The sequence below is a fragment of the Amblyraja radiata genome, chromosome 32 (assembly GCF_010909765.2).
Source record: "Amblyraja radiata isolate CabotCenter1 chromosome 32, sAmbRad1.1.pri, whole genome shotgun sequence".
In the NCBI taxonomy this organism is placed as follows: Eukaryota; Metazoa; Chordata; class Chondrichthyes; order Rajiformes; family Rajidae; genus Amblyraja; species Amblyraja radiata.
The window spans coordinates 14,359,394-14,381,881 of NC_045987.1; the positions used below are offsets into that span (position 1 = coordinate 14,359,394).

The 22,488-nt window shown below is 40.4% G+C and overlaps 1 protein-coding gene across 1 annotated transcript in view; it reads right to left on the reverse strand.

The window, feature by feature from the left end:
- Nucleotides 1–22,488, reverse strand: part of med27 (mediator complex subunit 27) — a 211,603-nt gene that overhangs the window by 125,400 nt on the left and 63,715 nt on the right. The window contains exon 3 of the mRNA XM_033049112.1: nucleotides 8,255–8,385. Coding sequence (XP_032905003.1) covers nucleotides 8,255–8,385 — 131 coding nt within the window. The remainder of the gene's footprint in view (nucleotides 1–8,254; nucleotides 8,386–22,488) is intronic.

The window sequence follows — 22,488 nt, forward strand, 5'->3', positions numbered from 1 at the left end:
TTCAGCCCTTCGAGCCATTCACTGTGATCATGGCTGATCATCTACAATCAGTACCCCGTTCCTGCCTCCTCCCCATATCCCTTGACTCCGTTATCTTTAAGAGCTCTATCTAGCTCTCTCTTGAAAGCATCCAGAGAATCGGTGGAGGCGGAGAATTCCACAGATTCACAACTCTCTGGGTGAACAATGTTTTCCTCATCTCCGTTCGAAATGGCCTACCCCTTATTCTTAAACTGTGGCCCCTGGTTCTGAACTCCCCCAACATTGGGAACATGTTTCCTGCCTCTAGCGTGTCCAATCCCTTAATAATCTTATATGTTTTATCTTATATCTTATATGGCAATGGATAATAATTACATAATCAATGAAGAAGGGGATAAAGCAAAATTATGGAATAACAGAACAAGAATTCTACAAAATCAAAGATTGGTGGAAAACAAGCATCATTTATTTAAAGATTACGGGTTTAAAGGCTGTGACTCATATCTAGGTAAATTTATAAAACGAGGATATCAAAGCCTTGTGATATTGAAAGGAAGTGACTATGTGAACAACTGAATCTATCGCTTTAGACACATCACACATCAATCGCTGAGGTACAGAAAGCAATGACAAAAGGACTAAAGGGAGGGAAAGATTATGGGTGAAATTAAACTTCGGTGAAACAAAGTATTACTGTTTCCTCACACCAATTTGTGCAATTGCTTTTATCCAATTTGAAATCTTTGGTAAACTTTCACGTGACACATTTGGCTTGGAATCCCTTTACGATAAATGCTGACATTTCTATTGAATTCAACTTGTTTGTTCAAATAAAGTTAAACAGCTGCAATGTTAATTGACTACCCTGAAGGGGAAGTGAAACTGCACAAGAAATAAATGCACCACAGATTGACAGCATCAAGGAGTCCTTTGCATAAACAGTCATTGGATGTTTCATGAACATTTTATAACTAGATTTCAAACACCAGATGCAGCAGCGGAGAATATTTGAGGTTAGCACATTGCAAGTCAAGCTACCCATCTGAGTGGCGACCAACTTTATCCTTTGTTGGACGTTATTACTTATATTTTTGCTCAAAGGCTTTGTCCTGTCTCCACTTTCCATTTCCAGCCTTTTTCCCTACTACAATCAGGCTGAAGAAGGGCCCCACACGAAACATCGCACATGCATTCCCTTCACAGATAGTGCCTGACCAGTTGAATTGCTCCAGCACTTTTATGTTTAGCCAAAGGAGATGTATATTTTTTGCCACTTTACAATATATTGAACATTTATAGGACCAGTTAAAACCAAGGTTAGTATTTTAACCATGATTGATCAGGTGCTGTGTAGCAATACAATACATTTAAGTAACTTAATCAACCGTTCGAGTACTTTATACCTTCACACACCTAAAAGGCCAAATAGTTCCCTTTTCTTCCCTGTTCCTTCAAACTGCTCCACAGTAGTCTCCTCTTTAATCAAAATATTAGTCACTTGTCCCAATATCTCCCAATACATCTCAAACTAAATTCTTGTGAAGCATTATAAAAATTGTGGTATAAATAAAAGTTGTTTTATTTATAGCTCGTTGTGTAGAAACAGGGAACTGCAGATGCTGGTTTATGGGGAAAAAAGACACAAAGTACTGGAGTCACTCAGCAGGTTAGCCATATATATCCATGTTCTCCAGGGATGCTGCCTGACCATCTGAGATACTCCAGCACTTTGTGCCTTTTTTTTGCTAAATAACTCTTCATTCTTGCACATAATAAATGTATTCTGTTTCGGAAAAAGAGTAGTATTGTGGAGAAAGTTTTACAGCCCATCAGTTAATAAAATCCCATTGCTAAAGAGCCAGGGATGGCAGTTGTTTGGTGTTTTCAAATAATTTTACTTGTTCATTGGAAGTTCATTTTAATATTTTTAGTCCTGGGAGTGTAGTAGGAGTGACTGTTATCAAGGGAGGAGCCATCTTGGGGAACGGCTGCTAGCCAGCAGCCGTCCGTTTTAATTCGTTTTTTTTTTAAGTTTTTAGTGTGTCCTGTTTAGTGATGTTTGGAGATATGGACTTTTTAATGTGGGGGGTAGGGGTCAATTTTACTTCTAGGTCCCTACCTGGTCGGTGAGGCAGCTTTTTCTCCGGACTGCCCGTCGACCCGTCCTCGTGGCCTACCAGCGGGCTTGGAGCGCCGTTTCCTGACGGGGACCGCGCAGCACCTCGGCCTCGGTGGCGGCACAGCGCTGGAGCGCTATCGTGGAGCGGAGCGGGCGATGCCTTGCCTGGGTCGCCGCGCTGGATCGACGCGCTGGAGCTCCGGTGAGCTGTGACCGCCGTGTTCAACACCTCCGGGCTGCGGGTCTGCGGAGCGGAGCGGGCGGCGCCGATTTCAACATCGGGAGCCTGGGAGCTCCAAACCGGCGCGGCCTTGTCGGCTTCGGAAGCCGCGGTCTCCAGCTAGAAAGCGGCCGTTCCAGGTGGCCCAGCCGCTGAGAGGACTCTCCCGACGCCGGGGCAACACCACCCGGTGAGAACGGCCAGGAACATCGGGCCTCCGTAGAGGCAATTGCGGTGGCCTCAATAGGCCTGACTTTGGGGTGAACTTGGGGTTGGGGACTGGACATTGTGCCTTCCCCCACAGTGGTATCCATTGTTGGGGGGATGATTTTTTGTCTGTATGGTAATCCTGTTAGTCTTTGTCCAAGATGGCTGCCGTGAAGGGAGAGTGGACGCTGGCGCGCTTTAGCTGTCGCTAATCTCTTCACATTGTATTTTTGATTTTTTGTTTTTGGACTGAATTCTGTTTTTAATTTGTGTTTCTGTGCTGTCTTTATTATTTGTTTTATTCTGATTATATGTTTATATTCCTGTTAATCTATGTAAGGTGTCCTTGAGATGTCTGAAAGGCGCCCAATAAATAAAATGTATTATTATTATTATTATTATTATATTATATGGGTGTTTTGTAAGATAACTGGTATCTATATTACTAAAAGTCTGATCTTGACCACTTCCTGTTGTTCTGTATATTGATTTTAGAAAAAACACTGCTACTTACGGCTGAGATTTTTGGCCATCTTACTCAGAGTCCTCTTCCGCTGCGCAGGACAAGAGGATTTTTCGCATTGATGAAAAATTAGTGTTTAAAAATGTTTAGATTCTCTCTCCTGTCAATCAGGCCATGAAGTTCACGCCCCTTCTGGTGGGAGGGAGGGAGGTACTATAAAACCCAGAAGTGTGGGCGTGGCTCAGTCTCTGCAAGATGGAAGAGGGAGAGATCACGACTCGCTGTCTTTAGTGGCCTTGCACCCTGCTTGAAGTAGTAAGAAACTGTACTTGAATTTGGTGGCCTTGCACCCTGCTTGAAATGGAATTTCAAGCAATAGCCGTGAATCAACTGCCAGCCCACCAGCCGTGAGTTAGTGAGCTGCCAGCACAACAGGCTTGAGTGACTGAGCCGCCAGCCCAAGAATCTATTCGGCCCACAATGTCCATACTAGCCCTCTGAAAACCAGTTTCTTCAGCCCACAACACCCATACTAGCGCTCCAGAAAGTGCCCCCCTCCCCCATTGGCCACCAATATTGAAATTGGTGGAGAGGTGGAATATGGCGTTGGTGGCTCTCCCGTATGATGCTGGGACCCAACGGGTCCCACTTAGTCTTGTATTTGATATATTTCCTTTGGTGTTTATAATACCCCTCATTTTTTGATTTATTTTCATCATTAACTACTGTAAGAGATTAATAGGCCACAATTTGACTTCAGCAGACACAGACCACATCTTCTCATTTAGAGTCATACAGCATATACATTTATAATTGTATTGTGCTCCATGTGTGAAAATCCAGTATAAGGCTACAGAACTGCTGTAGAAGTAATCTGTGGTCCAAAATAAGCTATCTAAGAAGCCCCTTGAACCCACTGTCCTACTGACCATATCCACCCATTTATAGTTCTTATTCTGTAGCCCAAAACAAGGTTTCAGCATTCTCACTGCTGCCACGCAAGTGATGTCTACAACATGTTTCTTTACCGGCCAACCACATTTAATAAGGCAGTAATTTGTCCAGGAACTAAACTAAACAGTAGTTATGTTAGCCCCATTAAAGCTCAAGGCACATGGTTACAGCACATTAAATTCCAAATGATCCTATTTACAGGGTTAATCTGCAAGCTCCAAAACAAATGTCAGGAGCTGAGCTTTTCATCTGACTGCTAGAAAATCAATATCTTGATTAAATAATCATGATGGATTTATCTCATCTCTTCATCTGATAAGATGAAATGTAGAGTTATTCTTGCAATGGGAAAAAATATGTGATTTTGTGGATGGAACAAAGTATACATTAATAAAACATTTGTATAATTGCTATAGTTAATTTAATCACAAATCAAAAATTTAACCAAAATCTTTAGATTTCGCAAGTTAGTCAATTTCTTAAGTGTTACATTCGGCTTATGTTTCTCATGTGTGGACATTAATCAATTTGACTATGCAAGGTGCCATGTAATTTAACTCATCAAGTGGAAATATTAAGCAATTCACTGCCCCTTTGAGTCTTAGATACTATGAATACAAATTCGATGTCAGTTTTAAGAATGCAACTTTTAGATTAATGCAAAAATGGCACTTTAGTCCAACACTTGAAAAAATGATAATTTGTTTGGTGAGAGGAATTGAAATGTTATTAAAAGACATAATCAGATTACTGCCTCTGCAAATTCCAAGAGCTTGTTCAACATTCTGTGTGGCTTAATGATGGTGTGATCTAACAATTGTAGTTCAACTGCAATGAAACTGCTGACTTAATTCCCACTGGATGGACAAAACTAGTAATTTAGATATAAATGACGATGACAATTTGGAGCATTCGCATTGTTTTTAAAATCTGGATGCTTTTGTACAGTGATATGATTGGTGCTGGCATGTGCGACCTCAGGAATTCATTACATGAATTGGCCAAATCAATAAACATTTTGAAGTTCAATGGCTTCAAGAACATTTTGCACCTCATTTACAGTCAGTCTAATTCAGTGAATTGAAATATATCAGTTCTTGCTGCTGAAATCTCTCTTTGAACCCCAGAGCATGCACACTAATGGAATGGGAAACGGGACGGATAGATTGATTTGACATATGCCTATGATCCATCAAAAGTTTGTTGTTATAACTAGCTTGAAGTTAGTTGTTGTGTCTTTCAGTAGTCCTGTTGGTAAACTGACAAAAGCGGCTGATGAGAAACTTAAGAAACTGAAGAGAACACAAAGTGATTTTGGAGAATTTTAAAATATTTTGTTTACCAATCGTGACATGGTTGGCCTCACCTTAATTCACAGCAGTGTACAAATGCTTACATTCACTTACAATAGTCTCAAAATATCAACAATTGCTCATCCCCAAACATTCCACCAGTGAATTGTTTGAGAGGACCATGCACAAGGCATTGCCCCTTGTGTCCAGTGACGGGAGAATCCTCCACGTTCACATTCCCAGAGTGTGAAGCGGCCTAACCATGATTCAGTGCATCGCTCAGCTTGTAGCCCAATCCAGAGGAACATGCCAGCCTGACCCATTTGGTTGAGGGCATCTCCATGAACTGGAAGAATAACAAATTTGAAGAACCAAAGTGCATCCTTCCAAATCAAAATTGACGATCTTCCATCAGCAGTTGATGTTTGCCTCAGTATGTGTTGGTAGGAATGGCCCATGAAGTACAGTCCTTTGTTATACAACTACTTGGGACAAGTTCCCCCACCCCACCCAAGTAGTAGTGTTTGCACCTATCTTTAAATAAAAGAGCCTTGCCATTCATGTGGCCCCCTTGGTAATATCCATTCTCTTTTTAGAGAGGGGTCGGTAGGACTCTAGACTGTGGTCCTCCCTCACAAAGCCTGACCTTGACTGCCTCAGCTTTAGTGAGTCTCTCAGTATGCACTCCTGCGGTCTGGAATGGGCCAGTTGGCAACATCCACTGATGGACATATGGCTGTGCTGGGAGGAGACCAAGTCTCGGGCAGATCAAAGAGCATCTTTCACTGAGTTGATGATCTTTCAGTAGCAATTAATGTCCGTCTCCAAAAGTGTCCCTGGGAACAGCCCAGAAATCAGAGAGTCCTCTGTTACAGAACTATTTGGGGTGAACAACAAGGACCCTGCATCATTCTCCAGACCGTCTTCGCAAATCCACACTTGGTGATGAATTGGCCAACCGTCTCCTCTCTGTAGCAGCATCGGTGGTAAGGTTCTGAGGTTACAGGAAGGATATGACTGGGAGGGCCAGTCCATCATCAGCAAAGCTTGGTGCTTGTCTGGTGATGAGGATTTCACCAGACAAATTGAGCCGTCTTCTCAGGGAACCCATCGAGTTCTTGTCCTGCAGTGGCTACACAATGTTTCATACTGACCACTGCCCGATGCATTTGTGGTAAATAGTGCCAATCGGGAAGAACATTTCCCCAATGGACAGGTGATGCAGCAATATCGAACTGACTAGCACGTTGCATGGCAGCGATGCTGAGCCCATTCTTCCCAACTATGGGGATAGGTAGATCTTCAGCAAGTAATGACACTTGGTGCCCATGTGTCGTTATGGGCAGCAAGCACAGTCTGATGCAGCCACACACAAAGGTAGCCATCAGAATGAGGGCAAATTAGGGCGCGCATTTGCGCCCCCCCCCGTTATCTGCTGACGTGCATCGTGACCTATTGGTTCCATTCCATCTTTGATTCCCTGTTGAACTGGAAGATGGCCTGGGTGATCGCCGAGGCAGAGGAGCAGAGGGCAGTCCAAACCTGTGAAAAGACAGCTGTCCTGAGAGCACCTCACACCTAATGACCACATTTTTCCAGGTCTCAAGAGGATGCACGGCTTCCACAGACCCAATTTTTTAATGACTTTGGCTAACTGATCCAGCCAATTGTTATTACATGGCTCAGCCTCCCCAAACTAGATCACCCGCATCTTCAGGTGGTCAGACCTGATGGTGAAGGGGACGGAAGATCGGTCGGGCCAGTTGTCAAAGACAATGGCCTTGAACTTCCTGCAATTGACTCTAGCTCCCAATGCCAACTAAAATTGGTTGCAAATGCTGATCAGTCTGCACACCAACCATGGATCCGAGCAAAGCACATCGTCCATGTACAAGGAAGTTTTGATCTGAGCAGAAAAATATTCCAAGAACTACAAATTCTACTTGCCTTTTAGACCAAGAGGTCTCGCAAAACCTAAAAAATGATTGGGACAAAAAATATTCCAAAAGCTGCAAATTACACTTACCTTTGAGACTTCCATTAGAAATACATCTAATTGTAACTCAATGGCTTCAGAATACCTCACAGAAAAAAATAATACTACTGTTTAGACTGAGCATTAGTTAGAAGTACTGCAAAATGATTCAAGCTTCGGAGATTAAAAGGAAACCCCACCAGTACTGAAATGAGTGATGTCTTGCCAAAGGGGAATGATTTAATACTGAACCATGGCAACTCAGCATTGAAGCATTCCTTTCATTTCCCACCTCCTGTACCAAATAATTTCAAAATATGTTTTACGGCAATATTACCCAGTTATGTAGGAAGGAACTGCAGGCGCTGGTTTAAACCGGAGATAGACGCAAAATGCTGGAGTAATTCACCAGGTCACGCAGCAGCTCTGGAGAGAAGGAATGGGTGACGTTTCTGGTTGAGACCCATCTTCAGACCAGAGTCGGAAAAAGTGTCTTGACCCAAAACATCACCCATTCCTTCTCTCCAGAGATGCTGCCTGTCCCGCTGAGTTACTCCAGCATTTTGTGTTTACCCAGAATTATCTCCTTTCTTTCAAGAAACTACCTGGATTATGACTTCAAAATTTACAATAAATTGCTTTTTTGAAAGCCTGCTTCATAACTTGCTCGCATGACCCCAACCCTAACGCATTAAGTATCTGTGCAATATTTCTCTTCCTATCCTATAGAGAGTATAATGAGTTTCAAGTAAGAAATCAAAAATAGAAACTTCCTGGAAATCTACCATAAAACTCCCCAAAGTTTTTGGACCTAAAATTAGCTTTTCAGGAATTTATCATTTTGTAGAAAGCCAAACAACACGATGGTGATATAATGCAACATGCAAGATAACACCATCTTCTACAGCAAAGATAATGCCAATGGAAATGATATGGCTAGATAATTAAATAGTGAGTTTATAATTTATTACTTAATAATTCTACACACAACATGAAGTCATAAAAGTATCTTGCAGCAAATAGTTTCAACACGGGTACTTACTGAGGTGGTAGAGCAAGTGTGGTAGGTTGAACCTTTGGCCTACGTTTTGCAGATACACCCATCTGCATAGCCGTTCGCTTCAGGGACTGTTGGTTTAACAGACTGGAAGCTAGACCTGCATGATATTGGAGCTGAGAAAATAAAAGAGAAAAAAAGAAATGTTACTGCAGAAGAAACAATTAAATTTAGACCATTCTGTTGAATCATCTTAACACATTTCTAATATTCAATAATTGTATCATGGAAATTGTTCATACTGAATAATTTGTAGAGCATCAGCTATCTTTTGAAAATGAATAAGCGCACAAAGGAATCCTATGTGTTCTCACAATGCCTCATTGTCGCACAGTATCTGGCACTGTTATGTTCACAGACTCTGACAATGCCTTTAGTAAATGTAAGAAATGAGTCATAGAATCATTTTCCCAACAGCAGGAAATGGTAAATACCTTGATGAATATTTCCCAACAGCAACAGACCTGAAACTGGAAACACATGACTATAGCAAGTGGCAGACATGGAACTGTCCTTCAAATTCTAACTCAAGCTTATGGCATGGCATTTCTTACAATAGAATATTAGAAAACTTGCTCATGATGCCTTGTCAAGTAGATTATAAATAACAAAATAACATGTTGCATTTTCACTTCCTCAAAAAAAAAAGAAATCTTATTTTGAAGCAGGTAAATGCTCAGCCACCAGCAAAAAGTCAGGCTCTCAGAAATAGTGGATGAGAGGTCTAAAGTGAACGACGAGCTCCAAGAAATTAGCATTAGTGAAAATGAAGTATTGGAGAAATGAATGGTTCTGAAGTGATAAATCTGCAGGACACGGTGAAAGGCATCTTGAACGTGGAGAAGGTACATGAATTGATTGCCCTCAAAATTCTCTAGATTCTAGAAAGGTTCACACAGATAGAAGGTACACACAGATAGATGGTAGCGAGTGTAATCCCCACCATTTAAGAAAGGAGGATGAGACAAAACTGGGAACCACCCACCACTTAGCATGACATCAGAAATAGGGAAAATACTGGAATCTATTATTATGGAAGTTCTACTTTGGAGAAAAACAATAGGATCAGGTATTTAACATTGATTGATGAAAGGGGAATCACATCTGATAAATCTGTTACAATTTTGAGATTGTAACTAGAAAAACAAAGGGAAACCAGTGGGCATGAGCCATACAAGAAATATTAAACAAAGTTAGGATGCATGACCCTGGAAGTAATATATCGATGTGGTTTGAAGATTGTATTGTGGACAGAAAACTATGTAGAAATTTGTTAGGTTAGGAAACTGTGACAGAGGGTGTTAGTATTCCAGTTGTCCACTGTCTGTATTAATGATTTGGATGAGGAGTTTGAATATATTGTATCCCTCTTCTCTGACAATTAAAAAAAAGGCATATGGCATTGTGGATGAGAGGAGGATACAGAGAAGCTTCAGGGTGAAGTGATTGGCAAGCACAACACAGCTGGCATTTAATGTGGTTAAATGTAATGTGTGTTTGTAGTCTGGAATTTTGCCCACTGATGTGACGGAGGCAGGTTCTATTGTGGCCTTTAAAAGGAAATAAATATATGGCGAGGAAACGTTTGCATGGTTATGGAAAAGGCATTCGGAGATGGAACCAATGATTTGCTGTGGTAGACAGCCAGCATGGACATAATGAATCAAATGACCTGCTGTATTCCAACTATTCTATAATTCTCAGATGACAACATTTGCAGCACTATGATGCAGGAGTGAAAATTGTAACAGCGTAGAGAAAGAAAGACGGCAACAAGAAGGGGTAGAAGAAACACAATTTATCAATCATGGATCAATAACAAAATTCAATACAGATTTGAAAGATAAGGAGTGTAAAAAATGATTTTTCAAGCATGCTCTGATTGAATGAGGTCATGGCTGAACCTATTTTTCTGCCTTATCTAGCAATTCCCTTATGGTCCAAGAATCTATCAGCAACTGAGCATTCATATCGCTCTGGGGTTATGAATGTTACCAGATCTGCATAATTCTAGTAAGCAAATTTCTTCCGAAGTCAATTCTGTTTCTGTGATAGACAAAATTGCTGGAGAAACTCAGCGGGTGCGGCAGCAACTATGGAGCGAAGGAAATAGGCAACGTTTCGGGCCGAAACCCTTCTTCAGACTGATGTAGGGTGAGGGGGCGGAAGAAGAAAGGAAGAGGAGGAGCCAGAGGGCTGAAGGAGAGCTGAGAAGGGGAGGAGACAGCAAGGGCTACCAGAAATTGGAGAAGTCAATGTTCAGGCCACCGGGATGCAGACTACCCAAGCGGAATATGAGGTGCTGCTCCTCCAGTTTCCGGTGGTGCTCACTCTGGCAATGGAGGAGGCCCAGGACAGAAAGGTCGGATTCGGAATGGGAGGGAGAGTTGAAGTGCTGAGCCACAATGATCAGGTTGGTTAATGCGGACCGAGCGGAGGTGTTCGGCGAAACGATCGCCAAGCCTACGCTTGGTCTCACCGATGTAGATCAGCTGACATCTAGAGCAGCGGATGCAATAGATGAGGTTGGAGGAGATGCAGGTAAACCTTTGTCGCACCTGGAACGACTGCTTTGGTCCTTGAATGGAGTCGAGGGGGGAGGTAAAGCGACATGTGTAGCAAAATTCAAATTGTCTCTGCCTACCTTAAGGTAAATATGGAGACCAGAAATTCCCAATAGTTAAGCGGTCTCACTAATGTTCTATCGAACTGAAGAAAGATATTCCCATTTTCTAATGCCAACCCCCTAGATTATAACATGCCTAATAATAATTGGGAAAACATAGAACATAGAAACATAGAAAAATAGGTGGAGTAGGCCATTCGGCCCTTTGAATCAACACCAACATGGCTGATCATCTAAAATCAGTACCCCATTTCTGCTTTTTCCCCATATCTCTTGATTCCTTTAGCCTCAAGAGCTAAATCTAACTCTCTCTTGAAAACATTCGGTGAATTGGCCTCCACTGCCTTCTGTAGCAGAGAATTCTACAGATTCACAACTCTCTGCGTGAAGAAGTTTTTCCTCATCTCAGTCCTAAATGGCCAACCCCTTATTCTTAAACTTTGACCCCTGGTTCTGGACTCCCCCAAAATCGGGAACATTTTTCCTGCATCTAGCCTGTCTAATCCAGTAAGAATTTTATATGTTTCTATAAGATCCCATCTCATCCTCCTAAATTCCAGTAAATACAAGCCCAGTCGACCCATTCTTTCATCATATGTCAGTCCCGCTATCCCGGGAATTAACCTGGTGAACCTACACTGCACTCCATCAATAGCAATAATGTCCTTCCTCAAATTAGGAGACCAAAATGGCACACAATACTCCAGGTGCGGTCTCACCAGGACCAGGAAATTGTGACCTTGAAGTTAAAATGTGGTAAAAGGTACAATTATCTTTTAGGTATGTTGCAAAACTTACCTTCAGCGGCGCTGCAGTTCTGCCGCTGCCCGTGTGCGCGACTTTGGCGCCTTTGAGAGGGGGGCGGGTTTAAAACGCAATTTTCTCTAGGCTGTTGAAATCGATGTTGTTCAGCCTACTTAGTTGCTGACGAAAAATCGCTGCGAAATTCATTTGTTGCAGCTATTTTTAAACTAAATTGGGTTATTTAATTGTTATAGTAGATTAAAAATCATCCTCTAAAGCCGTGAACCCCGACTACGGGACGGATCTCATGTAGGGGACAAGGCAAGGTAGGTTGTTTATTTTTACATTAAAAAGGGCTTCTTAAGATCCCTTTATACAACATTTTATGTTGCGGGTAGCTGACTTGGGGGCCCATTCAATCCCGCAGTATCTTTCATGCCATATGGGCTTCAAATCCACCGCTATGGCAGCGTTCCAAACCAGTGTGTTCCACAAAATCCCACTCGCAAGCTGATTTAAATGGCCATAAATTTACAGCAATTGAACTAAATCCCTTCCATTTGGCCTATAAATTAATGTCAATGAGATTTTAAAATCATGTTTTATTGTTAATTCTTGTGTGAATGTTCTTTGGACACAGGCTATTTAAAAATGTTAATTTTTCCTTAAGAAATGGATAGATGTTTAGATCTAGTAATTGAATTTTGGAATTAGCTACAATTGGGTAACTAACTAATTATATGCTTTAATTTCAGGTCATCCAAGTAAGATTGTTTAATATTTGTTTCAGAATGCTTTAATCTATAATAACTGAAAATTTCTTTCAGTTCTCTTAATTTTTAATAAAGTTATGGGCTTTAGACTGTTCTTGATCACAGCTTTTGTGTTGTCAATGGAAAATCAATAAGGAACAAGATGCTAATTTCCGAGTATGAAATTGGCCATAACTTTTTTAATACTGAAGATATGAAAGTGAATTAGGTGTCAAATTAAACTTCTTTTTATGCTTTATCTGATGGGATAAATTGCAGACTTGATTTTTTTAAATCTCAAAATTTTGTAACATTGCTATATCTTTTTCTAATGCTTTTCATGTTTATGTTAATTTTGTACAAGGACCTTGTAAATCTAAATTCTGATTTTCCTTACTGTCATTTCTTGTCTTACCCTTAGGATTTGGTTGGTTATCATGCATTTTGGCGGGCCAAAAATATAGCGCACAAAAGGAGGTCACAGACAGGGCATTCCACAGCAGGCAATCCACCGTGAATCCTCTAATTTATTCACCATTCACAATATACATTAGAAGTGTGATGGAATATTCCTCACTATACAACTCCAACAACACTCATACCAGCTAGAACAAAGCAGCCTGTGTAAATGATGACAGAGAACAAGAACTGTAGATATTGGAATCGTGAGAAAAACAGTGCTGGAGGAACTCAGCGGGTCAGGCAGCATCTGTAGATGGAATGGACACCTGACGTTTTGGGTCAGGATCCTTCTTAAGTTAGATTATAGTAGGGGAGCGAAAGCTGGAAATGGGGAAGGAATAAATTATACCAATTACTGTCCTAAACATTCCCTCAATGCACTGTCAGAACGCTGTAGATGCTGTGTGCATCTTCCAAAATCTCTAATGTAGCAATTTTCCTAATCTTCAAACGTATCCCTCAAATACATGACCACTACCAGGTGACCAGAGCAGAAGGCACTTTGGAACAACAACATATACAAATTTCCTTCAAAGTCGCTTGTTAGCCCAACGAAAAGCTATCCCAAATCCTTATAATTGGCAAGTCAAAATCCTGAAACTTTGTATTCAACAGCATAGTAGAATTTCCTTCACCACAGGTAGCCGTGGTTCAGAAAGGCAGATCATCACAAAGATAATTAGGCATGGCCAACTTTCTGACCTTGCATACATTCCATGAACAAATAATAAAAATATTCAACCACTTCAATTCAATTCAATTCAATAGAATCAAAACACGATGGACTCAGGCTGTCAATTTATTGACCCTGTAAAACAGTTCAGCCTTGTTGGTTTTATTAATTGATAATCCATCACTGTTGGAAGTGCTAATTGTTCAATGCTATCCTGAATGTTCCTTCTCTACTTCAAGCAGCTATGGGCCTGGGATTCCCAAGAGTCAGGGCCGATATTTCATTTCACATGGAGACTTTGAGCCTGTCCTTTATTCCGACTATCTCGTAACTCTTCCTGTGTATGATCTTAACATCGAGTTAGAAATAAAAACTAAAATGCTGAAGAGACTTAGTAAATTAGGAAGCATTTCTGGCAAGAGAAACATTAAAAATAATTTCTTCAAAACAAAGACCCATCATCTGATGACCTGAGAGCTAACTATTATTTTGCAAATATTACCTGATCTTGATGAAGATTTTCAACAGTGCTGTTTATTTCAAATTTCCAGTAGTTTTTTTATTTTTCATTTGTTCTGAATAATGTTTGTTTCTGGAGTCTAGCATTAGACATGTGACTGACATATCTGGCCCAACAGGGCCAACTGTGTGTAACTGGGACCCAAAGCCAGGGATATTGGCCTAAAATACAACATTGTCTTTGGTCTGCTTATCCTTCCACTTCATTACCTCTTTAAACCATCTGCACTTGCACAAATCTTTGGTTTTTGATTTTTGCTTCTTTCACAACTGCACCTTGTGATTTTAAGATTTAATTGGATAATCTGGAAGATGCAGAAAAAAGTGAGTATGTGGATAAAAATAAATAGGAATCGGAAACTCATACGACATGTTTCATATTAAGAGGAAGGTGCAGGTATCACGCTGCTCCCACCTGGGTCAGATATAAGTTCTTTCTTCAATTACACATTATGTGTACTTTCTACATCTATCCAGAAATTGCAAAATATGAATTTGCCCAAGTCATAAGAACAATACTTTTATTTAATTTAAAAGCTCCTCCAATATAGAATGCAATGTACACACTTCACTAAAGTTAGGAGTTGTTGCAGGTAGGTCATTGCTCCTGTTAGCTGATGCATTCAATTAAAAATTCCAATGAACTAAAATAATCCAATTGCCTTGTCATTAACCCAGCTGGTGCCACTCACAGTTGAGCACATAACAGATTAATATTAATTACAATGACAATTTGTGAAAGGTGTCACAGTGCATTTCAAACTTGGCAACACAATAAATATATTATAGGACAGTAACTAGGCTCTCTTGTGCCTCTTTGTGGTGATCTATATTGAAATCTCACAAAATAAGTCTTTCACCCCGCAATGTGTGGAGATCAGTTAAGCATAACGCATTTGACTAAATCAATACAATTTAAGTTAATTTTTCAGTACAAGTTGGTTTTACAGTACTTGTACTTTCCTCCTAGGTTAGCAATTAGAGTACTCAACAATTTTACAGCAAGATCATTTTGCTTTGGAGGATCATTCATCTGAAGCATTTATTTAGAATTTACAGGTATTACATTCTAATATTTTTTAATGTCAGATCTTAATCCTGGATTTCAAGAAAGTCAACTTTTATGGGAAGGCAGGACTGAGGTTTCTACTGGTGGTGTTTCAACATCCCTGCATTTAAATAGCCCAAAGGACAGGCCTCTGCCATTTTCACTTTACTTATTAGGAACTATACAAAACAACACATCTCCTTGCTTATGAAAACAACAATGATCATCTGACTTCAAATTCATCGGGCCAATCACATCAAACAATACCAACTCCAGGCCCCTTGAAGAAACCTTTTTTTCTGTCCCGAGTCATGGCACACATTCCAAAAGACAGAGAAAGCCCTGGAGGCCATCCTCAGGCTAACATGGAAAGAACATTAACAGCAGAAACTTGTGGCAATCAATTGCCAGGAACCACCCTAGCTGGATCTGCCACTGCTGCCATCCACGAGTTCAGCATTCAGGAAACCAGATAAAGGCAACAATCAATGCAAAAGTGGGAATTCGGAATTGCCTCTTTGGAATACAGATGGAACATTCCTTATGAAACTACCATTTTCATCAAAGAGAAATTACAAATGAATAAAATTTAAATTTGATTTATATTTAGACTCATGTAAAGAATTAAGAGAGTCCTGCAGTTATATAGTAACTTGTCACATTATTAAAACATTGCAACTGCTTATGTATGGATTCATTTCAAAAGAAATGGAAGCCTAAGGGAAGTCAAAGAGCTCAATGGGTTTTTTTACTGTTCAGCACATCTGAAGTGTACAAAATGGTAAATACAGCAGTTTCTGCCCAAACTAAGATTTTCACATAACTTCCTGATGTTCAAAGCAGTATTCATAGGATTTATCAATACTTTATCCTACCATTGTGACACAGTAATAATGAAGTGATTACTAATGGGATCTCCTTCAATTAATGTGCACACATTCTAACATGAGATGAGGAAACTCTTAATATGGAAAGTTCAAAGAACCATAACTCAAGTTTCCTAATCCTTTAAGCATGAGACATAGTATGTCACATTACTCATCCATTACTTTTCAAAACATTTTCTGAAATAAATCCATAACTTGCTTCCACCTTCCCCTTTGGGAGCCTGTTCTGCAGATTCATCACATGCTCATAGAGACAACGATTCCACAATTTAGTTTTAATTTGCACCTCTTCAAGGTGATACAGCAGTTACGGGCCTTTTTAGCTCTTGCCTTTGAAATCCTAATAGTAATCATATCTCCTTTTCAACTCTCTTTTCCCCAGCGAGAACCCATTCAATGTCTCTCAATTCTAATGCCTAATAGCTTCTTCACTCAATCATTCTTTTTTGTCTGTTTGTATCCTTTCACTATCCATTTATCATTTTTGTACAACTTTACAATCGTTATTTGGTGGCATCTCATTCGCCTGGTTCCACTTTTATCTAATCACAGCGACTGCTTTTCTTCTTTACCCGATCCCAATTTCCTAGTGAGTGCCTCTAAGATCTTGCCCTGTCTTTTCTATCCAATACAACCAGAAAATCTTTAGGAATAGTTTCTCTTCCTGAGTCCACATAATCATCGCTGATATTTCTCAAAGGTCCTAGACTAGATTAGTTTATTAGTTTATCAGTCTGAACAAGGGTTTCGACCCAAAACATCACCCGTCCCTTCTCTCCAGAGATGCTGCCTGTCCCGCTGAGTTACTCCAGCATTTTGTGTCTACCTTCGATTTAAACCAGCATCTGCAGTTCTTTCCAACACAGTTTATTTCACATCTACATATTGCCACTCAGGCACATAACTGAAAATTTGAATTTCCACGTTCACTGACAACATTCAGCATTTTCTCCAACTTTGTCCAACCCGCCAATGTCTCTCAATTCTCCAACTGTTTAATATCCACAACGATCATCAAGTTGGACATCATCAAAAAAAATTGTGTCCTTGCTATTTTGGAACCTTGCTATTTTGGATATTGTTGCAAACTCTGTTCCTGAGTCAGCCACCCATGCAGCATGAAACTGAACCAACCACATTTAATACCACATGTGACTCCAAGTTAATGTTCAGACCACAGATCCATAACATCATGACGATGGCCTATGTGCAACTTTGTAACATTGCCCAACTCCACCCATGAATACATCAAGACTTCATTATTCCAAAGCACAAAGGTCAGTCTCCCACTTTCTACTCTCTGTAAAGCTGAGGTCATTGAAAACATTGCTGTTTGCATCCTGTTAATTTCTGTGTCTGGAGGCAAGCTGTTTAAGAAATAACTTAGAAATAACTTAAATATGTTCAAATCCTTCCATTTTTATTTTCTTCCCTATCTCTGTAATTACCCATTGTCATTGTAACTCTCTCTGATCTTTGTTCCTCATCTCTAAATCTAATTGCTTCAATTTGTTTTGTTATGCCTTCAGCTGTCTAGGTCTCATGATCTGCACTTTTCTTCCCCAAAATATTCCATCTCATTAACTTTCTTTTTTCATTTAAGATGTTTATTAAAATTACCTCTCTCTCTGATCTATGGGTCATTGGCTGAAATATCTGCCCATCTGGCTTAGTTCAAATTTTTATTTGTTTACATTCCCATGATAAAAATTTGGATATTCTTATTAAAGGAGCCAAATGAACCAATTATCTTAAGCACTCTGCACTGAATTTCATGTTCATAAGTCAAGAAGCAGATTTAGGCCATTCAGCCCAGCGTCTGCTCAGTCTTTCGATCATGATTGATCTATTTTTCCCTTTCATTCTCTTGCTTTCTCCCCATAACCTCTGACACCCTTACTAATCATTAAATTATCAATCTCTGCTTTAAAACACTCAAAGACTTGGCCTCCACCGTAATCAGTGGCAATGAATTCCACAGATTCACCCACTTTCTGGCTAAAGAAATCCCTCTTCATCGCCATCCTTTTATTCTGAGGTAATGCACTCCAGTCCTAGACTCTCCTACTGGAAACACCCGCTCCACATCCACTCTATCTGAGCTTTTCATTATTCAGTAGATTTCAATGAGATCCCTCTCATCCTCTTAAACTCCAGCGAGTACAGGCCCAGAGCCATCAAATGCTCCGCATACATTAGCCAAATCATCCCCGGGATCATTGTCGTAAACCTCCTCTGATTAACTTCCTCCAGCGCCAGCACATCCTTCCTTATATATGGAGCCCAAAACTACTTACAAAACGCCAAATGTGATCTGGCCTATGCCAAGCCGTATTACATCCTTGCTTTAATATATTAATCCTCTTGAAATGAATGCTAACATTGCATTTGCCTTCCTTACTACCGATTCCACCTGCAAATCAATGTTTTGGGAATCCTGCACCAGCATTCGCAAGCCCTATTGCACCTCCAATTTCTAATCCTCTCCCCATTTAGAAAATAGTCTATGACTTTATTCCTTCCACCAATGTGCACGACCATACACTTTGCTACACTGTATTCCACCTCTTTGCCCACTCTCCCAACCTGTCCACATGCTTTTGAAGACTCCCTGCTTCCTCAATACTATCTGCACCTTCACCTATCTTCACATCACCTGCAAACCTGGCCACAAAGCCATTAATTCCATCATCCAGACCATTAACATACAACATGAAATGTAGTGGACCCAACACCAATCCCTGTGGTACATCACTGGTCACCGGCCACCAACCAGAAAAGGCTGTGTTTATTTTTCATCTGGCACTTGCCTGTTCAATTCCCAATCCTTCTCTATCCTTTTCTGCTTTGAAATCCACCACCTTCATCTCATCTGAAAATCTAAGCATGCTGCACATCCCCCATAATTTATAATATTAAATAATCAACATATTTATCAACTGGATTCTGATAGACATTTAAGATTTCTTCTACTCTCACCTTTATTCTATCTCACACTTTGCTAATTTAAAACTATTTATCAAATAGCAATCCTGTATTCAATACTTGCTATTGTAATATTGAATTTAGTTTTCACAATCCCATTTTTATACTACCGTTGTTTGCATTTGAATAAACAGAATGAACAATTTTATTAGTCTATCTTTAAATATTTTTCATAAAATAAGCTACAATTTCTCTGGCACAACTCGAAATTGCAATTCAAATTGGCCAAGTGAAATTGTGACATTAGGTTACCAGAATTAGGCTTAAGAGTTAATTGAGTGTTCCATAGAATTCATAAGTAAAACTTGCAAATATTACCACAGTATCTGCCAGGTTCTACAGTTAAACAAAATTTTTAATTATTATTAGATATATTGTGCTTTTAATCCTCCAACAGATGGCCACATAATTAAAAAATATAATCAGCTATTCTTGGACAGAGTTTTGTACCATACATCCAACATTCCTCCACACAGCTGTCACATTTTGGTAAAGTTCAACCATTTTGCTCAATAAAAATAAAAATAAATTGCTTAATATTTCAAGCCCATTAGAGGAAACTCGCGTCATAACAGACCTCTTCATAATGGATTTTGGTTATAGCAGACAGACCTACCAGCCGCTTGCAGCACTGGCTGTCCACAATGCTTCCCCGGCCGCTGACCGCCCGCAGGCCGCAGTCTCCCGGCCGCTTACAGGGCCTCCCCAGCCTGCACCGCCTCCCTGGTCGCCAACTGCTCACATGCCGCCCCCAGCTTGCACGCCCCCTGCCCCCACGCCGCCACTACTAGGGCCGACCCTTACCCTGCACTCCGCCAATCCTCGCCACTCCCCCGGCCACCAGCAGGCCGGGGCCATCATCTCACCTGGATTCCATGCCCAGTTCCGTACCGAGAGACTGAAGAAGGGTTGCGAACCAAAAAATCACCCCCCCATGGTCTGTTATAACAAGAGTTGTCTGTATCTTGGATGAGAGGGCACAGTGATAAAAAGTCAAATATAGGGAACCTATCATTAGGTATGTTGCAAAGCCTACCTGAAGCGTCGCTGAAAATCTGTCGCTGCGGGTGTGCGCGATTTTGGCGCCGTTTAGAGGGGGCAGGTTTAAAACGCGATTTTCTCTAGGCTGTTCAAATCGAAGATGTTCAGCCTAGTTAATTATTAACGAAAAATCGCTGAAAGACCCCGTCGCAAAAGCTATTATTAGTTTTAAAGGCCTCGTATAATAGTTATAGTAGTTTAAAAATCAATCTCTAAACCCGCGACCACCAGCAACCGCAGAGTCTCATAAAGCAAATAGCAGAAGGTAAGCTGTATATTTTTACATTAAAAAGGGCTTCTAAAGATCCCTTTATACAAAGTTTATTATTGCGAGTAGCTCATTTTGGGCCCATTATATCCCGCAGTATTTTTCTGGGCATTTGGGGGCACAAATCTACCGCAATGTGAACGTTCTAAACCAGCGCGTTCACAGGAACCCACTGGAAAGCTGATTTAAATGGACTTTAATTTACAGCAATTGAACACTAAATTCCTTCCATTTGGTCTATAAATTAATGTAAATGAGATTTAAAAATCATGTTTTATTGTGAATTATTTGTGAATATTATTTGGACATTTAGGCTATTTAAAAATGTTAATCATTTATTAAGAAATGGATAGATGTTTAGATCTAGTAATTGAAGTCTGAAATTAGCTACAATTAGGTAACTAACTAATTATATGCTTTAATTTCAGGTCATCCAAGTAAGATTATTTTATATTTGTTTCAGAATGCTTCAATCTATGATAACTGAACATTTCATTCAGTTCTCTTAATTTTTAAGAAAGTTATGGGCTTTTGACTGTTCACGATCACAGCTTTTTTGTTATGTCCATAGAAAATCAATAGGGAACAGATGCTCATATCCCAGTATGAAAATGGCCATAACTTTTTAAATACTTGAGATATGAAAGTGAATTAGGTGTCAAATTAAACTTATTTTTATGCTTTATCTGATGGGATAAATTGCAGACTTGATTTTTTAAATCTCAAAATTTTGTAACATTGCTACTATCATGTTCATTCAATGTAATAGTCAGTTTTTTTGTGAAATTGAAAAGCTGCATGAATAGTTAAGGGGCTGTCTCACTGCGGTGACCTAATCTGCGAGTTTAGAAGAGTTTGCTCTCGACTCAAGGTCGACACGTGATCCTAGGAGGTCCTATGAGGTCATTGGAACTCTCCTTCATGCTCGAGGGAAGTTCCCGCATACTTTGGTCGAGGAAAATTTTTCAGCATGTTGAAAACATTTCCACGAGTAAAAATTGGTCGGCATGGTTCTTTTGAACTCGTAGTGCAGTGGAGTGGGGTCGCTATATAGTTACAGGCAGTCGAGGGCAGCCGTAGGCAATCTCCTTCGCTGACCGGGCATTTTAATTGGCTCATTGCAGTTTTCAGGACCAAGGAAAACCGACCATTTATTATAAGTTGTCTGGCTTCTTAAGAGTCTCCACTCCTTCTCCCCCCCCTTCACACCCCCCCCTCCGCGCGCGCTCTCTAAAGGACTTACCGTACACTGTGCAGCCGTCTTTTACCTTTCTGTTCGTCACAGGTGTGAATTTCAGACAGCGCTCCCTCGCTTTCCCTGGCCCCCGCCTTTGCGATGTGTTTGTGTTTGTGTTTGTGTTTGTGTGTGTGTGTGTGTGTGTGTGTGTGTGTGTGTGCCGTCGATCCAGCTCGCGGTTTCATCGCTGACGGTTAATCCAGCTCAAGGTTTTTCAGGCGAGTGCCCTCGAGCTTGAAGGTCGAAGGCACTCGCTGAAAGGTCGCGTCAGTGGGACAGGCCCTTTACCATTTACATTTATTCCAATATTATTCTTTCCATAATGATAAATGGGATTAAGAAGGCCAGAGTCTGTTTCTGTGCTGTATGACTGAATTTACAGTAGCTGAATAATATACTAATCCACACATCTTTGGCATAATTGACAAAACTAGAGCAGTCGGAGCAAACCCATGTTGCCACAGGAGAACAAGCAAAAAACAAACACACCACACTGGAACACCAGCACACAGCACCGTCCAGCAGAGAATATCTGAAGCAAATATCATTCAGACGGCTGGAGGCTCTGTAACAACCTGGGGGTTCACCTAGATTGGATAATGCTCATGACCGAGAGCACGGACTGGACTTTTTAAAATGGCGCCAAAACCTGGCGCTTCTTGCATGGTCTTGGAAATGCTCTTGAATCTAGTAGCAGATGTTTTCAAGCTTTTGTATGTTCTGCTCAATGAGAAAGAGAAGAATGACAGGGTGTGAGTGGTCCTTCATTTTGATGGCTGCTTTCCTAAGGCATTATAAAGTATAGATGGCATCGAGTGGGGGGTGGTGGAGTTGGAGGGGGGGAGGTTGGTTTATGTTTTGGAAATATGCAGAATTTGGATAAACCACATGGTGATTCGAAACATTTGAGTTATGAACTGTGTTTAGAAATTAGCTTTTTTACAACTTGGAAGAGTAATCATTAATTCTAAATTTCT